The following is an 18,160-nucleotide window of genomic DNA, read 5'->3' on the forward strand; positions in this document are numbered from 1 at the left end:
GCATTGTGAATCGTTATCGATAGCTACTTAATGCGACAGTTCTTTTATACATAATATATTAATAATTATAAAAATTATGATAAGAATACTGATAAACTCGCTGGGGTGATATCTCGTATATTGGATAATACTATTATTAGTACTAATACTATAATAATACTATTATATATAATTCTTAGATATTTATAATTGCGAAAAAAAAGTACGCCAAAGAACGCTCAATTAAAATTCTACATCAAGCGGTAAAAATAAACATTATTATTGCAGTATTGTTATTTTTTTGTTATTTGTCCAATATTCTGCTAATGTATATTAAAATAGCTAAGTATTCATTAAGTCTTTATTCGAGTTAATTTAATTCGGTAATAGTTCGCCATAGCGATTGTAAAACGAGGTCGTGATTAACATTCTTCGAAACTAACTGAGTTAATTCCTGTGAGGCCGTAAGGCAAAGTTCGCGACGGGAATATTGATTAAATTGAATAACTTCGGACTTCCACTTAATAGTGTTTTTAGTGTTTTACCGTAATTCTATATTCAGGTAGCGGCTGTTACTTAAAATATTTGTTGATGTAACTTTAAAGACCTACTTCTTAAAAAAAAAATATCGCGTTAAAAGTGTTTATTTAATATGGATCGCTTTAAATGTTTGCATTTAAATAATTTGATAATTATTCAATTTACAAATTTAGTTTAGATACAAGGTTTTTTTGTTCGTCGTTTAATTTTATATTCACAATCCAATTCAAGTTTTATAAAATAAATTTAATATTTATTTTTATAAAACTATTGGTGTCGTATTCATTTCTTATATAATTTTTTTTATGTTGATGATCATAAATATATTATTTCTTAACATAATTACGATAAAATGAGTTCCTTTAGCAATACATACATTTTGTTAATACGATGTAGAGAAAATTAATAGTCCGACGCGATCTCCCTCGCATACTTCACTAAGTGTATTTCCGGGTCATCAATCATGAGAGATTTATTTGTATTGTCACCATATCAATAGGGTACAAGTGGTCGAGCGCGTCTCATAACCAATACTAACTACCGTAAACATTTACTCTGACTTGACGTATGTTAGATGATAATAGGGCGATATATTACAATGTTTATATAATGTCGCGCAATGAACACTAATGTGTGCTAATATTCACTTCACGATGGATAATCATTAAGCAAACTGAGTCAAATCAATTCTAAAGATTTTTCATCTATATTTAAATGTGAATGGTACATTAGCGATACGTGTTCCATATTGGATAAATACAATTATACATATAAGTATAAATACATAGAAAAACAATGATTGCTATGTTTCACGTTGTAATGGTAACATGCACTTAAGAAGCTAATTTTATTAAGTAGTACGTATTACCGAGCGTATGTTTACGTTGGAAATAACGCTTTCACGTACAAAGCAAAACAAAACCACATTTCTAAATAGAGAACCAGTTTACGACACATTTACGAAGATTGTTTAATAAAACTTAACACTGATAACGATTGTTTTAGTTACGTTGAACAGAAATTTTAGATCCGATAAGGCAACCTTACATACTAGTTATTGATATGAAGTAATAGGAACTTACACTATGTCGAAATTACGTACAGGAACTATGTTTCGCTTTCCTAGTGATTATATATCACGAATGACATTTAAAAAGGATCTAAAGTTTTTACATAATTTGCAAAATATTAGTTACAATTTTCACTAGAATTTTTAAGTAGATAAAGCGTTTTATGGAATGTAAATCTAAATAGGAATAAAAAAATATAGTAACACAGTAATATACAAACGAAAGACAAAAACAAAATTCCTTTCAAGAATCAACTATTCATTTTGAGTGCCGACAAAACCGGGGGATGAGTTTTTTTCGATGTCCTCCAATTTTTTTTAGGGCTACTACAAACGAAAAAAAAAATTTACATGCATCAACTACATACGAATATCTATAAGTAAATTAAAATCGATTTTCAAAAGTCGGGTGCCAAGTTCACACAGCCAACAGTTATCTTTACATTTTATTTCTACGTAAATAAATATAACTCAAATATTTGTAACATTGTGTGGCTGTTATTAAAAGGAAATTAAAATAAAGCATTTTAGTGCCTATTTCGGAATAACAACAACAATAACATATAATTTATGAGTCTTTTTCATTTGTTTTTTCTACCAAAACCAAACATTTTCTTTCCTATTATTTATATTAAAAATAACTTCGATATATAAGTGATGTTTAGATAAATATATTCATATATTCTAGTACTAATTTATTGGAACACAAATACAAGTTATAATTAACTTAATTATATAAATGCTCCTTTAAGTTATACTAAGCTTTATAACATTTTTTGTTGTCCATTTTATATTGCTGGAAATAAAACATTCGAATTATTGGTAACTTTAAATAATATACGTACATGTAATACAAAGAGCCAGTACTTTTTGTCCGTGCAACGTAAAACGGCGCAAAAATATATTGTCTTGCTTAAAACATGCATTTGCATAGTTATTGCCTAAGTAAAACGAGTCGTGAATTCAAAATTGTAGTAGGTACAAGCGCAGAAAACTTTCCCCTATACGCTGAGGACAAAGCAATTTTTCTACAATATTCTTAAAAGTTAATGGCGGTGGCTTGCGTCTGTGTGAGTTGCCCTCAAAATGTCTGGATTTATTTTGGTAGGGTATACACTACACTTACGTCTTGTAATTTGGACTTAAATAATTTATAGCTGGTATTAAAAAGTGATAAAAAATAATACGATAAGCGAAGTTTTAATTGAAATATTTATGATAATAAAACAAATTGCTTAATGATATTTTATTACATTAATTTAAAATAAATTTATCTACACGATAACTTCGGTAAATTTGTTGACGAGTGCGAAAAGTTCAAGAGGAGCTAACGTGAGAAGTAATAAAATGTAAGAAAGCGGTTTAAAGTTTTCCCAGGTAAGTATTTATGTCACGGCGTGCTAACATTAAGCTCCAGGGAATACTAGAAGGGGTTGGGTCACGGGGGTGTTTAGGGGTGCCGAGACACTCGGTCGCTACTCCGAATCGTAGTAGCTCGTCTTCTAAAGCGACATATATTGATTTTGTACAAGCATACACTGAATTCGAACCTAGTGTATAGTTGTTATGCGTCTCACTACCGCAGCTTTCACAGGTATTACGTTGTACCGACTTAAGCCTGAGGCATCTCTAGCGGGGAATCGCTTTAACGGCTTGTGTGCAACGTTCTGTAATAAAGCTTGCAGGTAGGTATTTGCTTCGAAATATTTCGTAAATATTTTTAACAATGAGTTAAACTGAGCTGCAATTTTATTTGACGCTTCATTAGTCAACACAAATTAAGATTCTTGTCATATATATCATATCATATGTGAATTCACAAAATAAACAATGACGTAATGAATATGTTAAGCACAATCTTTTTGTAAATTGCATTGAAACCAAGAGATAGATGCTACAACAACAAGTAAGCTCAGACGTAAATTTTTTGGCCAACAACTTTCACGTGCCAAATTCAATCTCTCTCGCCCGTTTATCAGATTTGGACATTGTCAAATTTTGAAGATATTTAATTCTTATTTTTAATAGTCCTATTAGAAGTTACGTTCATTTTTATTCTTAAAAAAATAAACTTCTTTAATAACAACTATTTTCTCTTGTTCGCATTTTATATTAATTAGTTTTGAATAGTGATATGCTTTTAGTATATTTAAAAAAAGTATAGATATAAATAAAAATGCGTAAAAAACAATATTAATGGACGGGAAAGATAAAAAAAAACGATAAAAATTCTTAATTACCAATAACTTGCATATTAGTAAGTGTACAATATGAACAAGAACTTCTATATATCTCAAGATTTACCTCCAATGAATATGTATGTATAGTCACTGATTTCTTTATTATGTACTATGATTATGAACAATCATTTACATTTACTACATTTAAAAAAGGGAATAAACTCATAAACAAAAAAAGTGATTGTAAATATAATAAATAGATTATCGCGTTGTTATGCTGATTGGAAGGTGATATTTGTTTATTTCATGGAATCACCTGATACGAAACTGGACACGGTAAGAGTATCGTGGGAAAATAATTACCCACTTCTCTTTGTCGTTTGCCGCTTACGGGCATTAGATGACATAGTCACGCTCGTATAACTTTAATTATTATTTAACTGCTGCTTTCGTCGACGATTAAAACAAAATCATTCACAGTAGCACCCAATGCTTTATAATAATTTCTTGCTTAAAAATATATCCTTGGCCTTGAAATAATTTGAAATTCATTTTAGGAATAACAAAGACAAGCAAGCAATTTGTATATTTTTTCTAACTCACAATTTATAGCTCGCGTAGCAAAGTTGGAATACCCAAATATTAATTACAAAGTAATTTATTTCGCTTGTAATAGTATTGACACATAAAATGTAATAAATATTTACTTGCAGATAAAATATATTTTTTGTGTTGATATAAAAGTTGTATAATACAGGTTCAAAGATTTTGCACGACATCGATGATAATTTCAATGCTTAAGTAATGTAGTTTAAATTAAACTGTCTGACAATTTTGTTGAATAAAACACTTAAAATACACTAAACAAAAGAAAAAACAGCGCAACGGCTGTCCGGAGGTGTGTTTTCAATTTGTTCCGTATTTTTTGCACGATAGTTTTTATACAATTATAAAGAGAAACCTCATATTTATTAGCCATATGTCGAATCGTTGGCGTAATTTCAACAAAAACCCGTTTTCTGTAGAAAATTAGCTTATAGCCATTGTAAGCAGAAATTGCATAAACGTTGCACACCGCATGTGGTGTATTAAATAGGAGCAAAGGAACCTGTTTGGGCCTATAATATAACCGAGCCACAACGAGGCAGAAACGGCACGCCTGTCGTCATAATTTAGAACGATAGCGCGAAATGTAGTTTTGTTATGCGCATACGAGACTTGAACATACACAACATATTGTCGTTTCGAGGACGGCGCGATAAATGAGCACAAACGAGCGAAAGCCACTTAGACCAAATTTACGCTTAGTGGGAGACCGCGGGTGCACTTCGCCCGACGAACCGAGCCGCACGCTCCGACAGGCGCCGTGCCGTCAGCTGCTCACATAATAAATACACTTTGCTCATAGATATGCAGTCAAGCAATATTCTTAAAACACAAGCTTTTAAATGCAACACATATCAGCAAAAAAAACCAAGAATTTTATTTCACCATAATTGGTTCTTCAATTTCAAATTTTAAAATATTAGTACGAGGGGTTCAATCAAAGGTCAATGCACGTCCGAGACGAAGTCTGAAGCGATTACATAGCACAACTTTTTAGATGGGATACCAAAAAACTGTTTATTTTATAGATAAAATCCTTTGAAAATAGCAATGTTTTTATTTTATTTATATACCTAGAAAACAAACGAGGTTTATTTTTTGTCTTATAAGCCTGCTATACGAATTATTATCAATATAAAAATATAGGAACCTGACTTTAAAATCATGTAAATATAAACAGTTGTATGTACTTATATTAGTTATAAATAATTAAAGAATAATAAACGTATTACGTTGTCTAGATTCTATTGTTATGAGTTCTTGTAGTTACAGTATATATGAGACATTTGTGGAATCTAAACTCACCTCGAGATCTTCATATGTGCGAAATGCCATTATGGCGAAACCATCAATGATGTCCTCCTCTCCGAGAGGCTCCCTCGACTTCTTTCTCCTGGCCGGAGGACGAGGTGGCTTTTCTCTCGCCGGAGACTCGTCCTCGCCGCTGTCCCCATCCTTAACTTTACTCTCTCGCTGTGCTTGCATGCGCTGTGCCCGCTCCCTTCGCCTGTTTCTCTGATTGCGCTGCTTCACTTCGTTTTCCATCGTTCGCACATTATTCGAAACACCCGACCACCGTGCTTCACTACACTAAAGTCCGCACTACACTTTTATCACACATGGTTAACCGTTGTTTCTATGTCGAACAAATCGACAAAATACAAATCTTGCACTCAGAAAAGGACACTAGCCGTTTCCAATGGCGGATCATACACCGTTGCCGCATTGCAAGTAAAATGGCCGCGTAGCACTCGACGGGCTGTCTTGTTTCACTTTTATGTAAACGGAGGCATTATTACACTTAAACTAAGGTATAATACAATATATTTTAACAAGAACTAAGACAATTAAAAGATAAATTAGTTTTATACATTATTCTCTGTGTTCAGAATCAGTCAATAGTCAATACAATGAAAGGTGTTGCACGACGCCAACGCTGCGTTGCGGTCGCGATGGTAAACTAATTCAGTGCTGCCAACCTAAAACAAGTACATTCCGCGATATCGGGCGTCATTGGCAATGTGGCGCTCGGTTTTACTCTTCACGCTTATAATTCGATCTCTTTCTTCGCTATAAAATTTAAGATTGTCTTGCTGACCTATTTTATTGCCAAGAAGTAAGTAAAATCATTGATTTACCAGTTGTATTCTACTATAAAATAATAATGAAGTTATGAAAATGGTAAATTCTTCAATACTATTTAATAATTTTAATTGTAACGTTATTGTATATATTTATGTTATAATGTTGGTCATAAAATAACCTTTGTTGTGTCATTTGCTTCCAAAAACCGTACACAGAGTGCACTAGTAGTTAAAAGAACAGCACGAAGTGACAAATTATATGTGAATTGGCTACGCGAGTGAAGTTTGTGAGTGTCTCGTAGTTTGACATATTCTTATAGACGCGTTCTTAGTTAACATATACGTCGTTTTTTATACGAATCCAATACGAATTTGAATTGATAAATATTTGATGTAAAGAGTTCATTTTTAAATTAACGAAACTAAAAAAGGAATGGGAGTTATTTTTAAATTGGTTTTCAAGCTTTATTATGTTTTATGTACTTATCAGCTTAGTTATTTTCATAGTTCTTATTAATTTATTGTACCTAATGACTTAATCGCCTTCATTTTACGCTATTGTAATTTGTGTAATACTTTTTAGTAGTAATTTCATTTATATTAGTATATAGCACGTTTTAACAACAAAACACTTTTGCGGACGGTACCAATAAGACTATCTGGAGTCAGGCTTAACTGAGTCAGTTCTGTGATCACAAAAAAAAATGCAATGTTTTTTACATACATAATATTATTTCATACAATTATTATACAAGCACAATTAATAATAACTTATGCCGAAATAATTCAATATATATTTGTAACATTTACATATTCCTGTAACAGTTGACATACTTTACACAATCTTATATCTTGCATCCTTGTCAAACTTAAGCAAAATTTGTATGATTTCCTGCTACCTCTGTGAGATTATTACGTTGTTTTTTCATGTTTTATCCATTTGAAGAGGCAGGAAAAAATATTTTTCTTATTTTTTCTACCCCTGCTTACCAATACCAGCTTATTTTATTGATAAGGATGTAAAATGTAACGGATGATGAATCATTGACTCATCATCCGTTACATATTAATACATATTAATACAAGAAATTTATGTCTATACGGTTTGTCCTACTTGGCTGGCCTACGTCTTCACATTGGATTAATAATATTTAAAATAATTTAAAAGTAATTACCTCTGCAACAATATAATATTTTGATTTTATTGTATTGAGATATCATTTATGTCGATACGTACACATTGTAGTAGATATTTTTCTTTATAAACAAATATAGCTATTTGTCTACATGCTTATTAAAAATAAATTAAAATATTGCAACATACTCTTTATGATGAAAATATTATTTGCCAAAGAGCATTTATGTTGGGACAGTTGCGGCATAAATATTACTGGTCCAATTTTCAGTTGACTAACTCATATTTAATGAAATAAATAATACATGGCCATGAATAAGTTCGCCTTGTTGTCCGTTTTTTCGTCTGTCAGAGTTGAGAGCATATTTTTTTTACATTTCATCTCTGACTGTATCACTGGTCTAAGGACTTATAAGGCCGAAGATATTGATATATCGGCGTCGGGACTTTAAAAAGTTATTGTAGTCTAGAGCTTGGAAATTGGCAATATTAACAGTAAATTGAAGTTGCAATTATTCATCATCTTTTTATTTTATTATCTTTATTACTCTTTACACGCGAGTCATAGTCGACTTGGACCGGTTATATGTATCAGGTTCATTTCGTGCTCGGTGGTGAGACCTGCGTGTGACTTAAATTCTGCCAAATGTTCATCCATCTGATGAAACAATCTGATAATAACTGATAAACCGATAAGTGGGTAGTACCGAGCCACTTATTGGTTTATCAGTTATTCTCAGATTATCTCATCAAATGGATGAACATGTGGCAGAATCTAACCGTCCAGAATTATCCAGACGAACTTGCAATTAACTCTACCAATCAATCAAACCATGTAAATGTAAAAAGTTAAAGAAATATACTGTACGTACTTATAAGTTTTACAGTATCTGATCTATTGGTTATATATTTATTAACTAAACTCTTATACAAAGTTTAAAGTAATAGTTCAATTTATATACGTACAATATTTTCCTAATAAATAATGTTATGGATAAAGTTCGCGTTATTTTGTTTAAATTTCACACCTATCAAAGTATATTATGTCGTTATTGAATATTTTATCAACGCATGTAGTCATATCTTATTAGTGATGGTTACAAGAATTAATACCTACGCGAAGCTCAGTCTCATTTATGATATTATATAGAGAAGTTGTGTCTAACTTTTTAACGTTATTATAAAAAACGATAAGACGGTAAGTCCTTGACACCGGATTTAACTGTTTGTTTTCGTACGAATAGTCATTAGTTTAAGCTTTATATTTATTGTTATTGTTTTATTTAATTACCTAGACAAACAATATCATACAATGCATTATATTTTGTTGATAGTTATTTTTGTGTTTGTTGATTAAATGTATAATTAATATAAATAATGTTATTAATAATCTTAGATTATAAATTTGTATCTTTACAAGCACTATATCCATTTAGAATGATATTTTATTCAAGCACGTCGATTTTGTCTTGGTTTTATTTAAAAACTTTATTTTGTCATAACGCCGCGTGTACACGAAGGGGTGGTGAAATAAAGTAGATTGGTGCGGGTCTTGATATTTTATTTTTTCCTTTACGCAAGTCTTCGAACATACGCCTCCCCTACTTTATATTTGAATTGATTCATTTACAAGGGTTGCCGTGAATTGATTTTAAACTTAAGATTAACATATTTATTGCTTTGAAAAATTTAATTTTAAATGGCTGTAGATTTTTTTCGATGCGTATATATTTATTATATCTATGTATTTATACAAAATGGTACAAATTTTTATAAAATTTGTAAACCATTTTGTATCTATAATATGTAGTCTATAATTAGTTGTAATTAAATGGTTTATCTATAAGTTTATGATTTAAACAGTTTTTGTGAAAATAAACGACATATAATAACAGTAATGTTACTAACCATGTATATTTTTTTACAAATAATATATAATCATCCGTAAATATATACTTATGTGGTGAAAATTAAATTTTAATTTTTGTTTACAGATCTCTCATACAAAATGCAAATAAAAGGGCTGAATCGTGCTTTAATAGCAACATGTTTACTTGGTATATTAGTCTCTACGTACGCACTCTACGTGGAGATGGCGGCCGAGATGAAGCCGGGGTACAAAGCCTTGTGCGATATTTCTGAACATGCGAGCTGTTCTAGAGTATTAACATCGAAGTAAGTTTTAAATTTTTATAGGTTACGTTTGTATAAAGTTAAAATTCTTTACTAATGTAAGCTGCTACATTTGTAGTGTCCAAAATTACTTACATTTGATTGTCATTTTGTAAGCTTCTTACGAGTTCTGTAAGTAGGTACCGCCTAATAAAAAATATGTTAATTCAATCGACGACGTCATCAAATAAGATAAAGGAAAACCCATTTATTAATATTCTTGTGACCTTCCCAGGCTGCAAAATAACTGTTTTAAAATAATTAATGATTATAAAAAACTTATGCATAAAATGATGCCAATATAATATTGTAGAATAAAAATTACCTCATTTTTAAAAGTAGTTTTGTTCTATGTCTAATAACTGATGTATGGTATATATTAAGTAACTGTAATATTATGTATATATAACGCCTTAAATTTACTACCCGGGCGATGCGGATTCGCTGAAAAATTGGTGCGCACTAGAACTCTCACAAATTCAAATGTGTTCGGTGAAAACAAAACAGTTTAATCCTAACCCATAGATGGATAAAATCCATAAAAGACGGACAGCCCACTTAGTTCGGCGTAAAATAAATTAATATACATTTTTTATAATTTTTCGTTCGAGCGACAATCAGTAAAAAACGTCGGAACACACGAACTGTGAAGTGTGCCTTAGCTTAATTGACATTTAAATATAAAATTATTTTAAGACTTTTCTGTTTTAAGTTAAATATACATCGCCGCTATTTTACTTGGGGTTGGCTCTTCTGATCGTATGTCTCTAGAGAGAATGTGTTCAGGGTCGTCAGTGGGGTCTATTTTCGCCCTAAGCGTCTCCAACCGTTACCGAGCCATATCTCATAATCAATGGTTTGCTCAATGGTATTACAATAAAGCTTCCTCTTATAGTGTGTCAATGTTTATTCAAGATGAAATATTTGAATGACTGGGACATTTTTAGGTGGTATAAACTTGTATATGTCCCATTGCTACCCAATAGCATTCTACTTTTCGGCTTAGGATTATATAAAAGATACAGGCTTATATATAAATATGGGACAAAATTTCATCTAACTCGGTCAGGTATTCTTATGATATTTCCTTAAGGCTTAAATTCAAATACTCTCTCCCTCTCCAAATGGCTATCTCAGATTAGTACGTTTATAGATATTTCTCTTGTGTTAATAATATGATATACATGACGTCACAATCGTCACACCTGTATGGTACAGTCAGCAAAAAACATTTGTTTTTTTCTTAAATTTATGATATTATTTAGAATAAATCATTTTATTTCCAGACCTACGAGACTAATTGAACATTATTATTACATTATGGACAAAACATATTATACTATCTAGAACACATTTAATCTTCAAATAATGTCTAAATCTAAAACTAACATTGTTATAAAATAACGTAATACTGTTACGGAATTACCTATAAATGGTATTTAGTGAAGGATAAGTTAAACAACGCTGCTTTTTTTCAAATCTCAAACTTATGAAAACAGAAAGTGACAGCATAACAACGTTCATGAGTAAGCTTATTATATTTAAAAAAAGGTACATTTGCAATGCTTATAATGAATGAAACTCACTAATCACCGACAGGTACTTTGTTACCATGCCGTCTTTAAATGTATAGATAATAAAAAAACTTCAAAACTTTGTTGTGGTTTTCGGTTTTAAAAACAATCGTTATTGTGTTTCAGGTATGGAAAGGGATTGGGTATTGTGCCCAAAGATTCACCATTTAAACTACCGAACTGCGTGTACGGAGTTATGTTTTATTCAATTATGATATTTTTAAGTAAGTATATAATATTTATTACTATAAATTTTAACCGACCCTCTGTTTTCGTCTCAATGATATCTTATAGTATATTTAACGCCTGCAAGACGAATTTTGTTATTTATAATCTAAAGCAAATCACACGTTTGGGATGGATAGTTAAAACGTAAACTGTAAATCCAATGAGCGCAAACGCGGTCATGCAACGTATCTTATTGGCTAGCCAGAATTGAAGGATAGTGAGCGAAGTGTACTCTATTATATATATAGTGTACTCTATGTACATGGCTAGGAAAGTGGACATGGGCTAGGTAGCGCATAATTATTATTTTTCTAAAAATACAGATTTTCTGAGATATTCAAATGTAAATTAAATAATGATATTATTGTTAATTTTTCATCTTATATGTTACTGTATTTTAATAGTTCGATAAATTAAATTTAAACAATGCGTTAGGAATTGTTATAATACTCAAAGTAAATAAGCTTTTATTATGTCGGGTGTCCTTTAAAGTCCAATAAAACAAAAATATTTTCTTCTGTTACGAGCAAAGACTCTAAAGCTTAAACCACCATGCTACTAAACAGTGGATTGGTGGGTGTACATGCAATTTTGAGGTGGCACTATCTTTTGGACCAGTATTATTGTAAATGTAATAGTAAGTTCCTACCTGTCCAAGAAGCGAATATATTATATAACGCACAAACAGAAGTAATATAATTCAATAAAGTAAGTCAATTATAATTTCTTTATTAATATTTTTGGAATTATGTTAGTCAAGTAAATGTAAATATGACACCATATGGCAAACCAAAGGTCGCAGGTTAAGATCTTATCACAAGAAATGCTATTCAAGAGTCACTTCATTTCACCTTGAGCTTATTAAAACACCACCGATACCTGTTTGCGTCTGAAATATTCTATATATATATATATATATATATATATATGTACTACTACCCAATATTGTATATATACAATGTTGGGTTGATCTTAGGATCCTTCACCTCGTTACCTAAGAATAAGGAACTATAACACAAGCATAACCAATTATTATTTTAATTCTATGTACAAAATGAAGGTTGTTGTTTACATTTTGTAGGTGGTATGTAATTTTCTAAACGCCAATAACAAAGTTGTGACAGTAATTTTGCCCTATAGAATTGCTATGCTCACTGAATTTTGTAGCACACGCTTATACCTACCTAATGAGCAGGGACGTACTATAAATACATATATTACATCAATAAATTGAATGACAGCCTCGTTGGTCTAGTGACTAGATGAAAGGCCGCAAACCCGGTGGTCCTGGGTTGAAATCCCAGGTCAGGCCAATAAAGAAGTTATTGAGTTTGTCTTCCGAAAATTCTCAATAGCAGCTCGGAGTCTGGAAGTTAGAAGTTTGTAAACTCCCGTGCCTCGAAAAGCACGTAAAGCCGTTGGTCCTGCGCCTGAACTGTTTCCGGACGTGTCGGATTGCCGTCCCATCGGATTATGAGAGTTAAGAAATAGTGAGTGAACCTGTGTTTGCGCAAACACTTGTGCCTTATAATATGTCCTACGCAATTGGCTAAGCTCTTTTGAGATTGGCCGCCGTGTCCAAAATCGGTCTAGAGGACTATTATTATTAATAAATTGAAAAAAATATATAATTAATTAAATATAAAAACATATATTAAGTACAACTAAGTATACTATTACTGATGGTAGAGTGTTGGGCAAGCTCGTCTGGGTAGGTACCACCCACTCATCAGATATTCTACCGCAAAACAGCAGTACTTGCTGTTGTTGTGTTCCGGTTTGAAGGGTGAGTGAGCCAGTGTAATTACAGGCACAAGGGACATAATATCTTAGTTCCCAAGGTTGGTGGCGCATTGGTGATTTAAGCGATGGTTAACATTTCTTACAATGCCAATGTCTACGGGCGTTGGTGACCACTTACCATCAGGTGGCCTATATGCTCGTCCGCCTTCCTATTCTATAAAGAAAAATACAAATAATATGCAATATACAAATAGAATATACATTATTATTCGTATAAGTTTAAAAGTGCCTTTTCTAACTGTCAATTTGTTTGCTACCTTCTTCTAAAGTACATGATGGGTATTAGTGTATTTCTCAATACTCTAAAATGAATAATAGCGAAATTATGACGTCTATTATATTTATCTCGATCGCTCTGTACAGCTGCATATAACTGCTTTAACACTTACAAAAAGCCGGACTACCGGTCTGGTAATCCTATTCCTGCAACTAGGACACTATAAAAAAAGCGTATGTATTGCCTTAGCAATATAAGTAATTTTTGCACTGGTTTCAAATCAAAGACTAGAGGATAGAGAAATATATTTTAAAAAATCTACTTGATACTAATCCTTAGGGATATTAATTATACATAATTTCACTAAGTATATGAAAGTATGAAACGATATCATAAGGAAATAACGGTGTTACTTATTAACGTTGTTTAATGGGTGATTGACAATTAAATAATGTCTTCTTCTTTCGAAAGTCAAATCAATATTGACAGAAAGAGATAAATCATAGTTTAACTAGACAGTCGCAAAGTAACGTTTATATGTAAGTGTATTGTCCTTTTGACCGATTTAAATCAAGATGGCCTTTCCCAACTACTAATACTAGACTAGCCAATAGTGCAGAAGATATATTAGCACGGCGTTTGCCGCAAACACTTTTGAATTGTTCACTACGCATACGCAGGTTCACACAAATTCCTATGGGGCAGCAATAACTGTGCTTTCCGAAGTACAAGACGGGACCAGCAAGGCGATCAATTTTATATAACTAGTACTACCGACGGCTTTGCCTGCGGAAAGATAAATACTAATACTGTATACAAATACTTAAACGCGTTGACATGTATGATTTGTCTTATCACGAAAATGTATCTAAGCTTATTGTCTTGTGCTAAAAGACTGACACTGAACAAGTCTATTAGATGAGAGTTGATGACTCGGGGGACATAATGCTTCCTTCATTTTTTTACTAATGCGCCACTTTTTAATAATTATATATGTAAATTATTCAAATGATCGCTTCTAATGAAGAATAGGAATAACATTTTTTGGAAAAATATAATTTAAGTACAGAGTAAATACAAGAAAAAAAAAACGAAATTGCTTTTTTATCGGATCGTAAAATAATAACGTTGAGATGAAAGTAAATTTTGTCGCTCAATGTTATTATACCTTAATCGTCCATGTCAGAATCATGGGAACATTCCTTTAAACAAGTTCTAACGCAAGTCTAGTAGGTACGTACCGTGCAATTCGCACATCATCACGGTTCGTGCTTCGTGATTCCGGGAAAATATTGCGAAAGCGGTAAGCCGCTTGCTCCACGCTTATTTGGTAGCTCACGAGCTGTGAATAACTGTTATCGTAATAGCCTAACATTTGCGGGAACCTGTGGGAGAGAGATTTGAAATACGCTCCGGGCTATGCCCGGAAGGTGAGTTCCAAAGAATCTTTCGACTTTCTGGTGTTTATCAATATTTGTAGATGAAATTCGCTTTGAAAATATTTTTTTTTGTAGCTAACTGTGTAAAGATTTTTTGTTATGTTTAATCTGTACGTTACGTTAAAAGTTTATTTTTGTTGTACCGATAAGTCATCAATGTTGTCTACTAAAGAATAAGCAGGTAAACAGTAATGTACATAAACGTCACTTGATTAGAACTATTTTTTATTTATTTTTTTATCTTTTTGACAAATGAATACGAATAATATTCATTTTCATTCTTTTATTACTAATAACGATCTATCTGCCATGTAATCAATTAATTAGGAAGCAATTTTAATATTTAGTGTGAGATTAAACAGTCGATTACATTTACTGATATCATTCATGTGTATTAATTAAATGTCCGTATCTATGACTTTTCAATGATTACGTTAAGTCGACGTTCGTTTAATCCTCAAAATGTTTTATTCAAATGTTACTAATATTACGCAATCACTAGTCAAGCTATCGGGTTATGCTAATATAAATTGTCAATTAATGCAGTTTGCAATTATTCCGGTCCCGAAAGTCGAAACCACGGCACGATTTTAAACCAATAAAACGTACACTATTTGAATATATTATGGAGAGTTTGCGTGAGCATTTATTGCTCCGTTAAATTGTTAATACCACGAAACATGGTCGTAAATGGTCGGATTATTTTGTATAGTTACCTATTGTATTTCAGTTTTGAAGGTAATCGAAACGAGCACCGGTTTATTCGATAGCAATGTTTGCTTTAGTTCCCAATTACCTGCCCGTTATGATAGGCTCAATGAGCAATTATTATTTATGTAAAATATTTTAATGAATTGCTTAAAATCATTCATATGTTCAATTACTTTGTTTGTTTGCTTAATCTATTAAACATGAGTATGTGAAGTGATTGTTTTGTTTGAAAGATTCAATATTTATGGCATATATTATGAAAACATAATATTTATATAATCTGTTAATTATATATTTTAAGTCGTTTTATTATATTAAGATCATATCGCTTTGGATATTTCATTAAAATCTGAATTATTTTGATTTCTTACTAAATCAAATAATTTGTTAACTGATTTTAGTTGGTTTTTAAAAGTTTATTTTTATTTTTTCAGCTACTTTCGACGTGACGTCAGCAGTAAAAGTGCAGATTGGCTTATCAATTACATCATTGGCAACGTGCATTTATTTAGCGTATTTACTCATTTTTGTACTTCGTGATTTCTGTGTCGTTTGTGTGTCTACATATTTGCTTAATATTATAATAGCTATTTTATTAAACAAAAAATACAACGGATTAACTACTAAAAATAGGTAAATCTGTTTTAATAATATTTTATTTACATTGAGCATAGCGCCATCTATTATCGAATATATGTACTATTAAGTTTCAACGCGACCTGCGTTGTCTGCTTTTATTTATTGTTCATACTACTCAATAGATGGCGGCTGCTCAACGTCGTGAATTGTAATATATTTTTATGCTAAGCAAGATTCGTATATAAATAAAAAAATATATGTCACATATTCCATTAAGATTATTTTGCCAATAATTTGTTTTTTTTTTCATTCAGTATTTAATAAAATGTATACCAATATTATTTTTAATGATAATCCATCCATACAAAAATCATTCCTATCTTATCAATTCATCGTAATCAGTAAGCTGCACATGTGCTAAAACGGCAACTATTACTCCTTTAAGTGATACACACAGATTTCCTTGTTAAGTTTTATTGCGTTGAACGAGAACGTGATCACCATATCAGTCGTGCGTTGACGCCGACGCAGTCCTGCCGATCCTTCTTTGATTAGCAAAGCGATTGTTGACGCTCTGTTTGTGCACACGGCCTTACTTTAACTGTGGTTCTTATTGTCCCTAATAATTTAGATAATAATATTATAAAACTATGACTTAGGATTATCCTACTTTTTGTAATGGCAGTTGACACGCTTTTCTATATGAGTAATATATACTTAAATATTAGTTTTTCATTACAAAAATCAAATTACTTAGAATAAAATATTAATGATATTTTATAAACTTCAACCAGTTGACCTTTTTGGTTTTTTTATATATCAATGGCCCTAGGTGCAAAAAGAAAAAAAAATCATTAAAATAGTTCCATGTAAAACGATTTAAGAGATACAAATAAGCGTACTTACTTTGATATAAATCACTTCCTTGTGAATTTTCGGAATCGTTGCTTATTTTTTTAAGCGAGTTTATCTTAATTACTAATCTTAACCAGGCTACTTTCTAGACCAATAAGACGGTTAATTATCAGTCATTTATGAATTTTTATACAAACCATATACTAGATCATATTGTCTCGACACATTAAAAGTCTGTGAATAACTTCAGCTCCATCAGTTGGTTGAAACAGGCTTACAGCAGGCAATTCAGATGCAAGATTTAATCCGACCATACTAAATGTGAAGTTAAATAAAAGCTTGTAAAAACATATTTGTGAAACCAGAATTAAGCCAGTACTATAATTATCTGTATTCCCATTTTGACTCGGCAACAACTCAGTTAAGTAGTACTGCATTGTACATATTACAAGGCTGCCCGCTCAGGGTTGCCAGGCCCTAAAATATAAAAGCCGAACTTGGCAGTATATATATTGTCCAGCAGTTTGCTCTAAAAGTGGGACATATTTCTGTTATGGTCAGACGTGGAAAAACACGTTTAAACTGCACATAACTTTAATAATATTCAACAAATATTAGTTCATTCAGATAGACACGTGAAAATTTGTTTGTACACGATTGTCAACAACTTAAAATATCTGACGACTGACTAAAGCTAAACACCTCAGGGCCCTATGCCCGCTTAAACCTGTTAATAATATGTGTCTTCCTTACTTTCTTGACATTTCTATTTTTTCATGATTGAATCGTCTTTCACTTAGTGATATCAATTATATAACCTTTTTTTACAATGGACACATAATTAGATTAGTTTAAAAAAATAACAATGCTAATTTCCATTATAGTTTTAGTTTATGACCGAAAGTGTTCTGTTTAGTTTATGACCGTATAGGTCAACACTTTCGGTCATAAACTAAAACTTCACGTTACGTGAGAGATTCAGACAATGT

General features: G+C 31.5%; 2 protein-coding genes across 10 annotated transcripts in view; one reads left to right on the forward strand and one right to left on the reverse strand.

Annotated features, from left to right (window-relative positions):
- The window catches only part of LOC126773732 (fibrosin-1-like protein), a 52,093-nt gene extending 45,826 nt beyond the window's left edge, over window positions 1-6,267 (reverse strand). For all 7 annotated transcript variants that reach the window (XM_050494836.1, XM_050494840.1, XM_050494833.1 and 4 more), the window contains exon 1: window positions 5,680-6,267. In XM_050494836.1, the coding sequence (XP_050350793.1) occupies window positions 5,680-5,919 (240 nt within the window). In that variant the 5' untranslated portion in view covers window positions 5,920-6,267. The remainder of the gene's footprint in view (window positions 1-5,679) is intronic.
- On the forward strand, window positions 6,166-16,592 carry LOC126773741 (vitamin K epoxide reductase complex subunit 1-like protein 1). 3 transcript variants are annotated; one of them, XM_050494851.1, is made up of 4 exons: window positions 6,166-6,185; window positions 9,588-9,768; window positions 11,466-11,563; window positions 16,172-16,592. In XM_050494851.1, the coding sequence occupies exons 2-4, from the start codon at window positions 9,602-9,604 to the stop codon at window positions 16,372-16,374; spliced, it is 468 nt and encodes a 155-aa protein (XP_050350808.1). In that variant the 5' UTR covers window positions 6,166-6,185; window positions 9,588-9,601; the 3' UTR covers window positions 16,375-16,592. The 3 variants fall into 3 exon arrangements, with proteins under 3 accessions (XP_050350808.1, XP_050350806.1, XP_050350807.1); XM_050494849.1 differs by lacking the exon at window positions 6,166-6,185 and adding an exon at window positions 6,380-6,490; XM_050494850.1 differs by lacking the exon at window positions 6,166-6,185 and adding an exon at window positions 8,696-8,791.
- Window positions 16,593-18,160: the final 1,568 nt, after the last annotated feature.

The sequence above is a fragment of the Nymphalis io genome, chromosome 15, assembly GCF_905147045.1.
Source record: "Nymphalis io chromosome 15, ilAglIoxx1.1, whole genome shotgun sequence".
Lineage (NCBI taxonomy): Eukaryota > Metazoa > Arthropoda > Insecta > Lepidoptera > Nymphalidae > Nymphalis > Nymphalis io.

Coding starts and splice junctions, on each gene's coding strand:
- LOC126773741 (XM_050494851.1), top strand. CDS start 9,602: ATGCAAATAAAAGGGCTGAATCGTGCTTTAATAGCAACATGTTTACTT. Junction 9,769..11,465: donor TCTAGAGTATTAACATCGAA/GTAAGTTTTAAA, acceptor ATTGTGTTTCAG/GTATGGAAAGGGATTGGGTA. Junction 11,564..16,171: donor TTCAATTATGATATTTTTAA/GTAAGTATATAA, acceptor TTATTTTTTCAG/CTACTTTCGACGTGACGTCA.